The following is a 15,982-nucleotide window of genomic DNA, read 5'->3' on the forward strand; positions in this document are numbered from 1 at the left end:
CCACCCAGTCTTGGAGTAGGAAATGGCAACCACTCCAGTATTCCTGCCTGGATGATTCCATGGACAGAAGAGCCTGGCGGCTGCAGTCCATGGGATCACAAGGAGCTGAACACCACTGAGAACTGAGCGTGCACCCAATCTATGCTATTTGTGTTACAGGAGCCAGAATGGACTAAGACAGGGAGCAAAACTCCCACTTAACCCTCACTCTTTCACGCAAATTAACCCAAAATCTCAGGAAGCAACACTGACAGAAAAGTCACTGTGAAAAGTGCCATGTCCTTCTTTCTCAAGTAGCATTCAGTTTTCGTGGTTTTCAATTACTGGTTTTAATATGATTCTGGAGAAGCAAAATCTGAGTCAAATTAATCAACTCCTTTTCAACATGCATATGTTCTCATTCTAAATAAAGAACACTTTAAAAACAAAAATCCACAGTGGTCTATGATCCCGTTTATACAACACTCTTGAAATGACAAAGTATCATGATAGAGGACAGATCAGTGGATGCCAAGGGTTACAGGTGGATGGAGGCTCCAACCAGAAAAGGGTGACAGAGTAGTCCTTTGTGGTGATGGAGCAGTTCTATATTCTGATAGTGGTGGTGACATGAATCTGCACATGTGGTAAAATACATGCACGCACAAACGAGTAAAATCCAAATAGGACAGCAGTTTAGTGAATACTACCATACCAGTATCAATTTCCTGGTTCTGACAATACACTATAGTTATATAAGATATTATCATTGAGGAAAGTTAGGTGAGGGATACACAGGAACTCTCTTGACTCTTTTTGCAACTTCCTGTCTTAATTTACTTCAAAATAAAAAGGCTTTTTAAAAGCCCATCATTTTTCAGTAATATTTCGTTTACAATATTCCAAGAAATGAAACCAATCAAAAGTCTGCCAACATTCTGCAAGAATGGATTTGCTTGGGAATACCGAACAAAAGTGTTAAATTAAAAATCACATTGACCAAGAATTTCTGTACTAAGATAAAAACATATTCTGCAAGATAAAAGTACATATTAAAATTATTGCAGATGGTGATTGCAGCCATGAAATTAAAAGACGCTTACTCCTTGGAAGGAAAGTTATGTCCAACCTAGATAGCATATTCAAAAGCAGAGACATTACTTTGCCAACAAAGGTCCGTCTAGTCAAGGCTATGTTTTTTCCCGTGGTCATGTATGGATGTGAGAGTTGGACTGTGAAGAAGGCTGAGTGCCGAAGAATTGATGCTTTTGAACTGTGGTGTTGGAGAAGACTCTTGCAGGCCCCTTGGACTGCAGGAGATCCAACCAGTCCATCCTAAAGGAGACCAGTCCTGGGTGTTCATTGGAAGGACTGATGCTGAAGCTGAAACTCCAGTAATCTGGCCACCTCATGCGAGGAGTGACTCATTGGAAAAGACCCTGATGGTGGGAGAGATTGGGGGCAGGAGGAGAAGGAGACGACAGAGGATGAGATGTCTGAATGGCATCATCGACTCGATGCACATGAGTTTGGGTGAATTCCGGGAGTTGGTGATGGACAGGTAGGCCTGGCGTGTTGCGATTTATGGGGTCGCAAAGAGTCGGACACGACTGAGCGACTGAACTGAACTGAAAGCTACTTTATGCACTAATGATACAGTTGGTTCCCATTAAATTAGACAACTTCTTTATACATGATGCTTTACAGTAGATATGTCTATTATAGGGGAACTAAATATCAATTATATTCATCATAAAAATCATAATGAGTCATTATAGCTTTGTTCATACATGTAAACCACTATTTAAAACAAATATTTTATTATATATTTCTCTACACAGAAATACAACTATAAGAAAGTGCTGTAAAAAATTTTGGAACCACTAAGATATACTACTGATATTAAACTGTATTATCAGTTTGAACAACTTCCACAAATTTGAATACACAGATATACAAAGTTTATCAGATGAAATGCAAAATCAGGTTCATAACAGAACATAAACTGCATTATAAATTAATAAAAGCAAAAATAAATATGGACTCAAAACAAACTCTTTTCAATAACCGAAACGATCTTTTTCTACATGACTTTCTAATGAGGAATTCATTTTAATTGGAAGTGACTAAATGTAAAACAATGAGTAAAGTGTGGGGATAGCTTAATATAGTGTATTGACATGATTCCTTATTTTTAATGATTTTCCCCTTTAATCAAAAAAGGATCAACATGTTCTATAAAAAAAGAAAAATCAAGAATACAAATGGTTCTTTTCATTAAAGCAACAAATAAACAACAAAGTTCCACAAAAAATTACTGTTTAAAAACAATAATTATGTTAAATACTGTGCCTATATAGTATATTTTTAAAACTTACTAGCCTTTCTAGATACGTACCATTCATTGCTCTAGGCCTGAGTTAATAAGCGAAGACTATGAGGCTCAACGAAAATTGGCCCTAGGTCTGGGATACAGTGATATCATATTATTTCCAATCCTTGTACCCACTGAAGTATATATCAATTTAGGAAAATGACTCAATCTTGATTATCTCAATGGCCTCAAGTAGGCAAGCTGACTGAACAACATAAGCTTCATGTAAGGGTTATTGTTCTTTTATGGCCAAGCATCCTGGACCCCCTTTACAGGAGACCTTAGTTTTCCTTTGAGAAATATCCAGGGGTGAGAATAATTTGGTTCTGGTGATCCGATTAAAAACTGACTAATTTAGGACTTACCTGGTGGCACAGTGAATAAGAATCCACCTGCCACAGCAATGGAGACAGAGAAGAGATGTGTGGTCACAGGTGTGGGAGGGGTGGGACCAATGGCGAGAGTAGCATGGAGACATATACACTACCATATGTAAAACAGACAGCAGGGGGGCTTTGCTGTATGACTCGGGGAACTCAAATCAGGGCTCTGTGACAAACTAGAGGGGTGGGATGGAGTGGGAGATGGGAGGGAGGTTCTGGAGGGAGGGGACACATGTATACCTATGGCTGATTCATGCTGATGTATGGCAGAAACCAACACAATATTATAAAGCAGTCATCCTTCAATTAAAAATTAATTAATTAAAAAACCAAACAGAAAAAAAAATCCTGAGAGTTCTCATCACAAGAGAAAAAATTTTCATTTCCTTAAATTGCATATGAGAAACTTATTGTGATAATTATTTATTGAAAGAAGTCAAATCATTATGCTATACACCTTAACCTTATATGTGCTGTCTGTAAATTATCTCTCAATAAAACTGGGAGAACAACAAAAAGAATCCACCTACCAATACATGAACTTCCTGATGTTCAAGCTGGTTTTAGAAAAGGCAGAGGAACCAGAGATCAAATTGCCAACATCTGCTGGATCATTGAAAAAGCAAGAGAGTTCCAGAAAAACATCTATTTCTGCTTTATTGACTATGCCAAAGCCTTTGACTGTGTGGATCACAAGAAACTGTGGAAAATTCTGAAAGAGATGGGAATACCAGACTACCTGATCTGCCTCTTGAGAAATTTGTATGCAGGTCAGGAAGCAACAGTTAGAACTGGACATGGAACAACAGACTGGTTCCAAATAGGAAAAGGAGTTCGTCAAGGCTGTATATTGTCTCCCTGTTTATTTAACTTCTATGCAGAGTACATCATGAGAAATGCTGGGCTGGAAGAAACACAAGCTGGAATCAAGATTGCCGGGAGAAATATCAATAACCTCAGATATGCAGATGACACCACCCTTATGGCAGAAAGTGAAGAGGAACTCAAAAGCCTCTTGATGAAAGTGAAAGTGAAAGCGGAGAGTGAAAAAGCTGGCTTAAAGCTCAACATTCAGAAAACGAAGATCATGGCATCCGGTCCCATCACTTCATGGGAAATAGATGGGGAAACAGTGGAAACAGTGCCAGACTTTATTTTTCTGGGCTCCAAAATCACTGCAGATGGTGATTGCAGCCATGAAATTAAAAGACGCTTACTCCTTGGAAGGAAAGTTATGACCAACCTAGACAGCATATTCAAAAGCAGAGACATTACTTTGCCAACAAAGGTTCGTCTAGTCAAGGCTATGGTTTTTCCTGTGGTCATGTATGGATGTGAGAGTTGGACTGTGAAGAAGGCTGAGCGCCGAAGAATTGATGCTTTTGAACCGTGGTGTTGGAGAAGACTCTTGAGAGTCCCTTGGACTGCAAGGAGATCCAACCAGTCCATTCTGAAGGAGATCAGCCCTGGGATTTCTTTGGGAGGAATGATGCTAAAGCTGAAACTCCAGTACTTTGGCCACCTCATGCGAAGAACTGACTCACTGGAAAAGACTCTGATGCTGGGAGGGATTGGGGGCAGGAGGAGAAGGGGACAACAGAGGATGAGATGGCTGGATGGCATCACTGACTTGATGGATGTGAGTCTGAGTGAACTCCGGGAATTGGTGATGGACAGGGAGGCCTGGCGTGCTGCGATTCATGGGGTCGCAAAGAGTCGGACACGACTGAGCGACTGATCTGATCTGATCTGACCAATACATGGGACATGGGTTCAATCCCTGGTTCAGGAAGATTCCACATGTCCTGGAGCAACTAAGCCTGTGTGCCACAACTACTGAAGCCCAGGCACCTAGAGCCTGTGCTCTGCAACAAGAGAAGCCACCGCAACCAGAGAAAGCCTGTGAAAAGCCACGACCCAGCGCATCCAAAAATAAATAAATACATGGGGGAAAAAAAAGACTCTTACAAAATAAATAAATAAATCTGACTAATTAAATGGCGAACAAGAGCCAAGTCAACTCAAAGACAGCCAACCTTAACACAGGCACAGATGTGCACTTTCCTTAGGGGCTGCTGAGCTGGCTGAATGTAAACCTGGAGATCCCAGTTCAAACATTAGCCTGAGAATAAATTTAACCTGAAAGAAAGCAAGAGCTTAGGGATGAAGAAAAACAGATTTTTGGAGTCATGAGAATACCCGAATGTAACAGTAAAAGCTTTCAGGTACATGAGTTTTTTTTTTTAATCCTTTCACTTGTTTTAGCTTTCTGTCATTTCCAGTGAAAAATAATAACTAATACAATTTACTAGGTAATCTTAAGTTAAAACCATTAACAACTCCTAAATCCCATAAATTTAAACAAGATTTTGGAAGTAAAAGGATCCATTGTTGACTGAAATACCTATTCTCAGAATGTTTAAAAGATTAATCAGTATGTTCCAATGAAAGAAAAAATGAAACATGGGGTTGAATGATTGAATATAATTCTGACTTCGCCAATTTGTAATGTGAATCTCACCACTTAATTTCTCTGAGCTGCTATAAATATGAGAATATAATGAGAAGACTGACTGATAACTCTTAAGCTCTTGATTTTAACTTAAGTCCTTGATTTTAAGCATTGTAAGAAAACTGTCACTCTTGGTTAGTCTGAGTACAAATAAAGGGGTTATCTTTCATTACTTTATTTTTCCATTAAATATTTAGTGTCTCTTGTATACCAGGCATTGTATCTGGTATTGAGAAGACAGGGATGAATAAGACTCTGTCTCTGCCATTAAGGAGTTCACAGTCTACCAGGGGAGAAAAGCATCTGAACAAGTAGATAATCATCCTATGTGATGAATGAAAAGAAAAAAAAAAGTATATACAAGGTACAAAAACAGCCTGAGGAAAGATCGACTATCTGGGAAGATTAAGGAAAGCCTTCATAAAGTAATGACGTCTAAAATAAAATTAAAAAGATAAAAAGAAGTCAGCCAAATCAAGAGAAAGAGGATAGTGTTAGACTAAGGAAATACGTGGCTCAAGGGTTTTAAAGTTCAATATTGATGAAGAACAAAATAGGATGAGGTTGCAAGGAGTAAAATGAATGACAAGAGCTATTCAAAAGATTATAAAGGGTTCCGCATGCTGTGCTCAACAGCAAAGAATTTACCCTGTAAGCAGTTACTATAAGGATTTTAAAAGGGAAAAGATAAAATGATTACATACAAAAATGTATTAATTTTTAAAGTTCAAAAAAGCATTCAGCATTCCTAAATTGTAAGTAACATACAGGCTACCTTTGTGAAATTAGAGAAATAAATTCATTTAGTTAGGTAATTATGCTTTTAGGCAGTACCTGCCTGGCAAGGTATCTAACAAATCAGTCAGTATTTGACAAACGTTTGATGAAAGAACTGTGGTAGCCACACTGAATATGAATGAGCCTGGTGCTTAACACTGACAACAAAGATCTCCAAATGCAGAATGGCAAAAGGTGCAAAAGTTTTTTAAGGTTCCTTTCAAGTCTCAGGGGGAAGTAACCCCTTTCCTCAATGGCTTCTTTTTCCTCTACATGTTATTAAGTTATTGGTAACTTAATTTAAGCCTTTTCTCTCCCAACTCCCCTCTCCTTACTAGAAGCTCATATATGAGACTCCAGCCACTACTCTAATCCAGAGTCATCGCCGATATTATCTAAGAGAAAGTTTATTATCTTCTGTAACATTATAAACTATGCCTCGGCTTCAAAACCTCAGGAATCACATAACGTTCTAATGTTGCTACTTTGTAATGCTCATTGCTACTCCTCTAGACCACACTCTCATCTACTTAAAACTTACACTAGCACAGCTCCACTCAGTCCCACAAACTGCATTAAAGCAAAGAGAATAGGATTTGTCATTAGTTAAATTTCGGTGTATTTAACGTGCGCGGTTACTCTAGTATTAACAGACTTTCCTTTTACAGAGTTAAATGACTTCACACTGTCAACAGGGCCTGTCACCTGGTAAGCGTTAGAGTACCACCGGTATTGCAGACGCAGGTTAACAAATTCCACTGGCACTCTGTTCTTACGCCCCTTTCGCTATTCCCGTAGAACCTGAAGTGTTAGGAAAGAATGATGGATGGGCAAAAGCGGGGGGCGGGATGCTGGACCCTCGATGCTAGGGCCTAACTTCCGATTGCCACGCTACATCAAGAAATCCAAAAGGCCCTCCGGCTCTACCGCAATCCACAAAAAAAGGCGGATCTGACGCCAAGGCTTCTCGCGTGGTGCCCAAGGTCAAAGACAGAAAAAACTCTGCTCTAAAGAAATAGTCCCTCGCTCGTTCAGAACTCACCTGTCAAGAGTGGCGTGGACGGCGCCATCTTGTCCCGGAAAGAGAATCAGATACTTGGGTCAGAGTTCACGAGGGCCGAACCCGGCCCCAACACGTCTCCTCCGGCGTGGAGACGGCGAACTTGTGTTTCCTAGGTCATGAGCCTCGGGGCCAATTCACTTCCGGTCGGAGCGAGACGCTAAAAAGACCTCGAACGCGCGCACGCGCAACTTTGGGGCCGCGCTTTACGGTGCGTGGAGGGGCGGGGCTAGGGTCGGTGCGCCGGACTTCACCTCCCTCTCCGTCTTCCTCAGCAGGCGGAGCCTGCACTTCCGCGGGGCGGGGCCAGTCCAGTGCTGACGTTGGCAGCGGATCCCGAAGCAGTTTGAGGCGACGGGCTGCTGCACTGTCTCGTTGTTGCGTTGTGTTCGTTTCCTTCCTCTTACATTCCACGCTCCCGGCGGCGGCCAGAGCGGCAGCGCGAGACTATTCTGGCGGCCTGCTCTGCACCTCCCGCGCGCCCGCCTCGCTCGGCCGGACAGTCCGGCGTCGTCAGTCGGCCCGCGCCCCGCTAGGGTTCAGACCCGGAGCCCGCCTCGCCCAGGCCCAGTGGTCGGAGCTAGCGCCCCGCCTGAGAGCCCCCTCGCTCTGGCGGCGCGGCCACCGGGAGCGGAGCGTCGGTCGCAGCGGCCCGAGAAGAAGCGAGCGAGCGAGACCGAGGGGTGGCCGGGGCAGGTGGTGGCGCCGCGAAGATGGTTGCCAAGCAGCGGATCCGTATGGCTAACGAGAAGCACAGCAAGAATATCACCCAGCGCGGCAACGTCGCCAAGACCTCGGTAAGGGAAGAGCGGGCGCCTCTCTCCCTTCCGCAGCCGGTTCTGAGGCCCGGGAGCCAGGGCCGCGTCGAGCTCTCTTCCCCAGGCTCCGGCCCGAGGCCGCGAGCTGGACCTAAGTTGGGAGCTTAAAAGATGGGTGCGGGATCTGGTCAACTCGGGAACGCGGGAGAGACCTGTGACGTGCGGGGACCCGGCCACCTGGCCCGGGGTGCGGGCGGTGAGAGCCCGGGCTCAGGGCGGGTTTTTTGCATTGCAAACCGCGGATTTTCCATTTTGCAGAGAAATGCTCCTGAAGAGAAGGCGTCTGTAGGACCCTGGTTATTGGCTCTCTTCATTTTTGTTGTTTGTGGTTCTGGTAAGTGTTTTGGGGTCGACCGTCGGGTTGGGTGTTGGATGACGGGTTTGGGGATGACGTGGTGACCCATGAGTGGTGAGTCCTACCCGCGTAGTTCTCAACCCACCTGCCGGGAGATCCATATAATTTTCTTTCGTCCGAACCAAATTACTTGCCCCACATATGTACAGAGGGTGGTGCTCTAGAAACTTCTCCTCGTTTGATTTGCGCTCACAGGAGAACAGAAAAGGGGGTCAGGTCCTTAGTAATTATCGAGTTGAAAAACATTAGATCAAAACAAAAAATACACCTCCCAGAATGAGAATGTAGAATGTTAAGCAACTTTTGCGAAAGAGAAGCTTGTGAATTTCACGTTCATGGAATTATTCGAACTTAATCTAACGTGTTCCAAAATCTAATGTCTTTAAGTCAAAATTGGTTATGTTTTATAAAGTAAAGCTAGTACAAGGAATTAATCCACTGTAGAGGAATTTGTACCTGATTGTCAATTTAATGTGTGAGACAAATGTTTTTAGTTTAATGAAAGAAATGTTTGGCATATGGTAGGAAGAATTAGTTGTCAGGGCAGACTGCTGTTCGAGTGGTAGACTCTTGTCTCTGCGAATGGATTATAGAATGTCTTTCCTCTCTTCATTTATTATCTTAGTATGCAGGCTCTTAATATGGAAATAACGTGTTTCTGCTTTCCTTGTCCTGACATTTTAAAGTCACTGGAGGTTTCTTTTAACCATTTCCCTTTGTCTGCCTCCTGGACGTTGGCGAAGCTTTCCTGATAAATGGCCAAGAGCCAAGCAGTTTATGTAACATAAAGATAATTGAATTTCAGCTTCCTAAGAATGAGGAAATATGCATATATTACAGGTCAAGTACACCTGATATTTAGGGTTAAACCAAAATACTTGTATGCTAGAAAAACCTGTTCACTTTGGTACTTTAATTTCTTTCTTAAAAATCACTCCTTATGTGATAACTCTTAGACATTTAGACATAAAATTCAGGAAAGCTAAGGCATAGAAAAGTAATTGTATTATCACAGTAGGCTTGTCTTCATAATACTTCAAGTTACATAGTATTTGCAAGTAATTGTCAGGGTGTTCTTGGATTCTTGAACTACTTTAACACTTGTCAGTTGCCAGGCCTGTTTTATTCAAAGCATGTTTTAATTTTTGCTCTTTCTTTTTACAGCAATTTTCCAGATTATTCAAAGTATCAGGATGGGCATGTGAAGTGACTGACCTTAAGATGTTTCCATTCTCCTGTGAATTTTAACTTGAACTCATTCCTGATGTTTGGTATCCTGGTTAAAAACAATTCAGTAAAGCATCCTGCCTCAGAATGACTGTTCATATCATCCTTCATGTGTCATTCCAAGGTTTCTTCACAAGTCATTCCGAGTTTTCTAGTCCATACCACAGTGCCTTGCAAAAGCACCACATGAATAAAGCAATAAAATTTGATTGTTAAGCTACAGTAGTGGACCCTACTTATTCAGTCAGTAAAGAGTAAGTTTTTGGTTTTTTTTAAATGTGGTTATTAGAACAAGATATAGAATAGAAAATTAGATCAAATCTATGTAGACAGGGTCTAGATTTTGTTAGCCCAAATGTGTAAATGCAGTTAGCTTAATTTAAAATTTGGAATCCTACAGTTTTTATATAGCTAGGCACTTTATTACTATTTCTTGAGTTGAAAGCACACTCCCACAGAGGGTCGTGTAACTGTCCTGTAATAAGGTACTTACAAATGGAACAACTACACGGCTAGCCTAGTTTTCCCACAATCTTTTAGCACCTAAAATTTTTTAAAAGCTTCTAAATGCCCGATATAAAGGGAGATGCTTACACCCACAATGTCTATTTTAACATTATTATTTCTATTACACTACCTTGGATTGTGCATGAGTGAATATACTAACCGAGGATGCCCTAAGAAAACAACTTGGTTGAGCATTTTATAACTTAATCACTTCAGTTTCACTAAAAGTAGCCATGGTGGAGTAAAGTCAGGGAAGGTTTTTTAATATCACTGTTGATTTCACCAGAATTACTTTAATATATCAAAGGGGTCTATTATGGTGAACAACATTTTAGGGGAAAATACTACTAAAAATGGATGCCTCACCAGGACATACTATTGAGTCCAGTGTGCCATAAGACATCTTAGCATGTTGATAGCACTTTTAATACCAAAAAGGCACATCAACTGAAAAGTTACACTTAGTTTGGAAATGCTTTTCTTGATTTATGGTTAAAATTCTGTTAGGATACTAGATATATCAGACTCAAGTGTCATTGGGAATTAAATGGATTTACTGATAAGAATCAGTCCTTAGTCTTCCCTTTGTTATATGGTTTTACAGGTTATGATTGATCAGACTTTGTTTTTACTAATGGTAAGGGTGAGTGATAAGGCAGGTTTGAGGTTTACTGGTACTGTTGAAAATTTCAAGTATTGGCTATTTAAATACTTAGCCCTAAGGTTGATGAAAAAAGCCTGAGAGGTGTCTGTGTGTTAATGAATTGGAGAGAAAGCTGCTTGTTTGCTTTGTTGATTGCCTCAGGATATCTCTTTAAAATAAGCTGTTTTAAGAGGAGCAGAAGGGAAATCTACTACCTAGTCTATACAGTAAGAACCTCAAAGCTTCTGATAGCCCTAAGTATGGGGGAGAGTGAGCGAGAGGAGTGGTTAGGATGGTCCTTGACTGCTCTGGAATAGGAAAGGAATCCGCTGACCTTGGTCCAGCACGTTTTTATCTGCATTGTTAACCTGCCTTTCTCACCCAGGAAATCAACCCCTGTGTTTGTTTCCCTCTTGGTTAACTAATTCTATTTTATTGTACCTTTAAAAATGAAATTTATTGTTCTAAATTCATAGCAGGTGCCTTAGTCTTTGCTTTTGAGTCAAACTATTCCATATCTCCATATCAGAATTTCCCTTTGGTTTACTATAGATAGTTGGCTTTAAAACATTTGAGTTTTTTTTTTTAACAATGTCTATTAATTTGATTGTTAAATTGCCATAGTGAGCAATCACTTTACATATGTAAAGTTGCATTCCCTTTGTATTTCATATGTAATTACCAATTGGGTGCATTTTATATTAAGGATGGATTATGCATGTTTGGGTCAATGAAAGCTATGTCTTATTTGATTTACCCTTTAAAAATAAAGATCCCTGAATAGTTGATGTTTTCTAAAAGGAAATGATTTTGTAGAGTTCTTAATCTGAGTATACTTTTTATAGTTAATAGAAGATGATTTTAAGGAACGCCTGGTATGTTGTACTTGAGTTAGAAGAAATAGTACCCAGAGGCACAAATTTTAAGGTTAATAACTGGTAATAGGTACTAAGAAAAATATATAAAAGCACAATGAGTTAAATACTTTCCCACGTGGAATTTACCTTCACCTCATTATTTGAGTCTGGTACAAGGAAAAAGCACAGTTTTTTTGATCTCCCTTTCCCAGTTGAATTTTATATGTCACCTAATGTTGAGTACAATGTAGAGAATAAATACTTTATTGGGGTGGTCTGCATTATCCAATTACTCTTTTGTAATTTAGCTATAACATATCAAGGAGTTGTCAATGACTTCATTTTATCTGTTGGATTGTATATAATGTTGCTCAAAGTAATTAAGTGGGTTTCCAAAATAAGTGAAGATTTTCATTGTAACAGGATGCATTGTAATAGACTTTTATTTACATTAAAGAAGTGTATATATTCAACCGCAAGGCCATGGCTCTTCTCACTGAGGTTCCTGGAGTTTTGGCACATGGGAGATTCCACAACAAAATTTTATTATGCTTTAACATCTCTAAAATTTAGGATATCATCAAATTTTCCATGTGGAAATTGTCTTGAAGTTTGGTTTAACTTTACCTACCTTTTTAGTTTCTTGTCATTTTAGATGCAAACCACAACTTTTAAGAGATAGGAGTTCAGTTTAGTAGCAAATATTACGACACTCCCTCAGAGAATCCTTTCCTGTCTGAACAGTCCCACTCTGCTTGTATTACTATATCTTCAAGTTGAGTTAGAACAAAAATGTCTGAATTTGGACAGAGTTCTAATGAGCAATAAAAGGCTAGAAATTAACTTGAAGGGAAAAATTCCACTGTCTGAACTTACATAATTCAAAGTAAATTCATATATATCACAGAATCTTAAAGATAGAAATAACATGGGAAATTTAGCACAACTGCCTCAATTTACAGATAAGAAAATTCATTTATTCAGAGGTAACTTAGGTGCCAGCTCTGGAAATAGAGCTGTGAATACAGAGTCCCAGCACTCAGATGTCTTCCAGTCAAGTGTGTGAGTCACTCAGTCATGTCCAACTCTTTGTGACCCCATAAACTGTAGCTGTCCATGGGATTCTCCAGGCAAGAATACTGGAGTGGGTTGCTATTTCCTTCTCCGGGGATCTTCCTGACTCGGGGATTGAACCTGGGCTGCTCACTTTGCAGGTAGATTATTTACTATCTCAGCCACCAGAGAAGCCAGTAGTAAGGAAAAAATGCAATGAAAACAACCGTAATTGTGATAGGTATTTCAAAAGAAAAGTAAAACCAGATAAATGGAGTCTTTGCCCTCATGGGGCCAGTTGAGGTAGAATAGAAACTAGAGCCAAGGTTTCCTGGCTCACTAAGCCATCTAGAAACCATAGGACTGATTGCAATACATCCACACAGGACACTTCTGTTTTCATGAACTTTTTGCTTCTGCTTTTAGAAAAGCTCAATTTTTTTTTTTTTGGCTATGCTGGGTCGTCATTGCTATGCATGCTTTTTTCTAGTTGTGGGAAGCAGGGGCTACTCTCCAGTTGCTGTGCTTGGGCTTGTCGTTGCCATGGCTTCTCTTGTGGAGCACAGGCTATAGGGCACCCAGACGTCAGTAGTTGCAGCTCCTGGCTTCAGAGCACAGGCTCAGTAGTTGTGGTGCATGGGCTTAGTTGCTCCATGGCATGTAGGATCTTCGGGATTGAACCTGTGTCTCCTGCACTGGGCAGGCAGATTCTTTACCACTGAGTCATCTGGGAAGCCCCTAAATTTTTTTTTCCTCTTGCCAATTGAAAGAAAAAGAGAATTTGTCCTTTTATGGATGCAATTTCTTTTGAAAATGAATTTGTGACAAATTTACTATTAGTGTTTACTGTACCTCATGAAATTAACAAAGATTAAATCAGTAATGTTATTCAGTATAACATATTTAAGGGTACATTTTTTTTTAAGTAGTTTTGCTAACACTTCGTTTAAATTTTTTAATCTGTGATGTTGAAAAATTTTTTTTGTTAGCCCAATAGTCAAAAAAGATACATGCTCTCCACAGATACAAGGTTCAGTGAACAATGCGTGTGTGACTTACTTTCCTATATACAAATTTCCACTTTGGGATGAAGATAGAACTTAATCTGCACATTTTAATAATTAAAGCTATGATTTCAGTATGCTCAAATGGGTTAGTAACAGGTTTTTCTTTTTTTCTTACTTAGGGAGAAAGTCAAACAGGAGAATGAGAATAATTTATTTTGGAGCTAAAAGGAACTCTTCAAATGATCTTTATTATCCCCCTTTATTTACACTTGAGGAAATTATGGCCTAGAGAAGTTATCTTTCTCATCATCAACAAACCAGGAGCAGAGCAAGGATTAGAAAACTGGACTTGGGGTGACCAAACTGGCTCTTTATTATGCTGAATGCCAAGAAATTATAATTCTTTAGGAATCTCTCCTTTTACCTTAGAAGATTATATGTTAATTTCATGAACCCCCTTGAGTGAGTGATAAAGGTAAGATCTGGGGATTAACTAAACTTCAATGGCTTCCTACTGCCATTGGAATGAACTAACTCTTTAACTATGATTTTTAGGCCAGTTCATAACATGGCCCAACCTTCCTTTTCAGCCTTGTGACACATAATCTTCCTTTCAGAGACTTATTCTTGCTCCATGAGTACTTTCATTTTTCAGATACCTTGTGCTATTTTTTTTTAATGCTTCCTTCTTTTATTTATATAATTAATTAAGATTCTTGTACCATAGTTTTTCAGATTCAGCATTCCAGACATGGCAATGAATTATTTTCCTTTATGTGGAAAAAGAACAAACAGAATTGATCTTAAATACAGATATAAAATGGCCATTTGCTTACACACTTTGACCTGAGGGAGGTTACAAAAGCAAAAACAAAAAGTATTCTTTAACTCCTGGTTTTTGGCTCACAATTTTTATCATTTTGAGTACTGTCTTCTCCCTGGAGTCCTGTTAAGATTGTATGTACATGTAAGGCTCATTATATTATCCAGGTTCAGTGTACATGAGTTCTATTGTATGACTTTTATTTTTTTCTTCTAGAAAGAAGGATGAACTCTGAGAGAAAACTAATCCCTATATACAAGCATACCTCAGAGATACTGTGGTACACTTCGTGGCTACCACAATAAAGTGAATATTGCAATAAAGCAAGTCACAGGAACTTTTTGATTTCCCAGTACATATAAAAGTTATGTTTATACTACACTATAGTCTGTTGTGTAAAGTAGTAGTGTGTCTGAAAAACAATGAATATACCTTAATTTAAAAAATATTGCTGAAAAATGCTATCATCTGACAATGCAGGGTTGTCACAAACCCTCAATTAGTTTTAAAAAAAAGCACTATCTGCCTAGACTTTCTATACTCTATTGCCCTTCCTCCAGATACTGCATTTTTAAATAAAGGTTGAAGCAACCCGTGTTGACTGTAAGCACCATTTTCCAAGAGCATTTGCTCACTTTACTAAATAATTTTTCTTCCAGGCATATTAAATTGGCATAAAGCATTGTGTAAGTTTGATTTAAGATCCCCTTAATGGATCACAGCCTTGTTATGTTAAAGAGGCTTGTGTAAACAATGGAATGATCTTGGTTCGTTTCCAAGACAAACCATTCAACATCACAGTAATAAAGTCTATGCCTCAACTACTAATGCTGAAGAAGCTGAAGATGACTGGTTCTATGAAGACCTTATAAGACCTTCTAGAACTAACACCAAATATGTCCTTTTCATCTTAGGGGATTGGAATGTAAAAGTAGGAAGTTGAGATACCTAAAGTAACAGGCAGTTTTGGCTTTGAAGTACAAAATGAACAGGGCAAAGGCTAACAGTTTTGTCAAGAGAACACACTGGTCATAGAAAACACCCTTTTCCAACAACACAAACGACAACTATATATGGACATCACCAGATGGTCAATACAGAAATTGGATTGATTTTATTCTTTGCAGCCGAATGGAGAAGCTCTGTACTGTCAGCAAAAACAAGAATGGGAGCTCACTATGGTTCAGATCGTGAGCTTCTTATTGCAAAATTCAGGCTTAAATTGAAATTTTAATTTCCTAGTGGGAAAACCACTAGGCCATTTAGATATGACCTAAGTCAAATCCCTTATGATTATACAGTGGAGGTGATGAATAGATTTGAAGGATTAGATCTGGTAGACAGAGTGCCTGAAGAATTATGGACGGAGGTTTGGAACTTTGTACAGAAGGGAGTAACCAAAACTATCCCAAAAAAAGAAGTGCAAGAAAGCAATGGTTGCCTGAGGATGTTTTACAATTAGATGAGAAGAGAAGAAAAAGCAATGGAGAAAGGGAAATATACCCAACTGAATGCAGAGTTCCAGACAATAGCAAGGAGAGATAAGAAAGCCTTCTTAAGTGAACAATACAAAAAAGTAGAGGAAAACAATAGAATGGGAAATACAG

The 15,982-nt window shown here is 39.5% G+C and overlaps 2 protein-coding genes across 2 annotated transcripts in view; one reads left to right on the plus strand and one right to left on the minus strand.

The window, feature by feature from the left end:
- Nucleotides 1-7,211, minus strand: part of EIF2A (eukaryotic translation initiation factor 2A) — a 42,853-nt gene extending 35,642 nt beyond the window's left edge. Inside the window, exon 1 of the mRNA XM_005904794.3 lies at nt 7,068-7,211. Within this exon, the coding sequence (XP_005904856.1) occupies nt 7,068-7,095 (28 nt within the window). The 5' untranslated portion in view covers nt 7,096-7,211. The remainder of the gene's footprint in view (nt 1-7,067) is intronic.
- A 187-nt stretch (nt 7,212-7,398) lies between these two features.
- SERP1 (stress associated endoplasmic reticulum protein 1) lies at nt 7,399-11,965 on the plus strand. The gene is made up of 3 exons (XM_005904798.3): nt 7,399-7,882; nt 8,162-8,237; nt 9,423-11,965. Exons 1-3 carry the CDS (start codon nt 7,799-7,801, stop codon nt 9,461-9,463), a joined length of 201 nt encoding a protein of 66 aa, XP_005904860.1. The 5' UTR covers nt 7,399-7,798; the 3' UTR covers nt 9,464-11,965.
- The last annotated feature ends 4,017 nt before the right edge of the window (nt 11,966-15,982 follow it).

The sequence above is a fragment of the Bos mutus genome, chromosome 1 (assembly GCF_027580195.1).
Source record: "Bos mutus isolate GX-2022 chromosome 1, NWIPB_WYAK_1.1, whole genome shotgun sequence".
Taxonomy (NCBI): Eukaryota; Metazoa; Chordata; class Mammalia; order Artiodactyla; family Bovidae; genus Bos; species Bos mutus.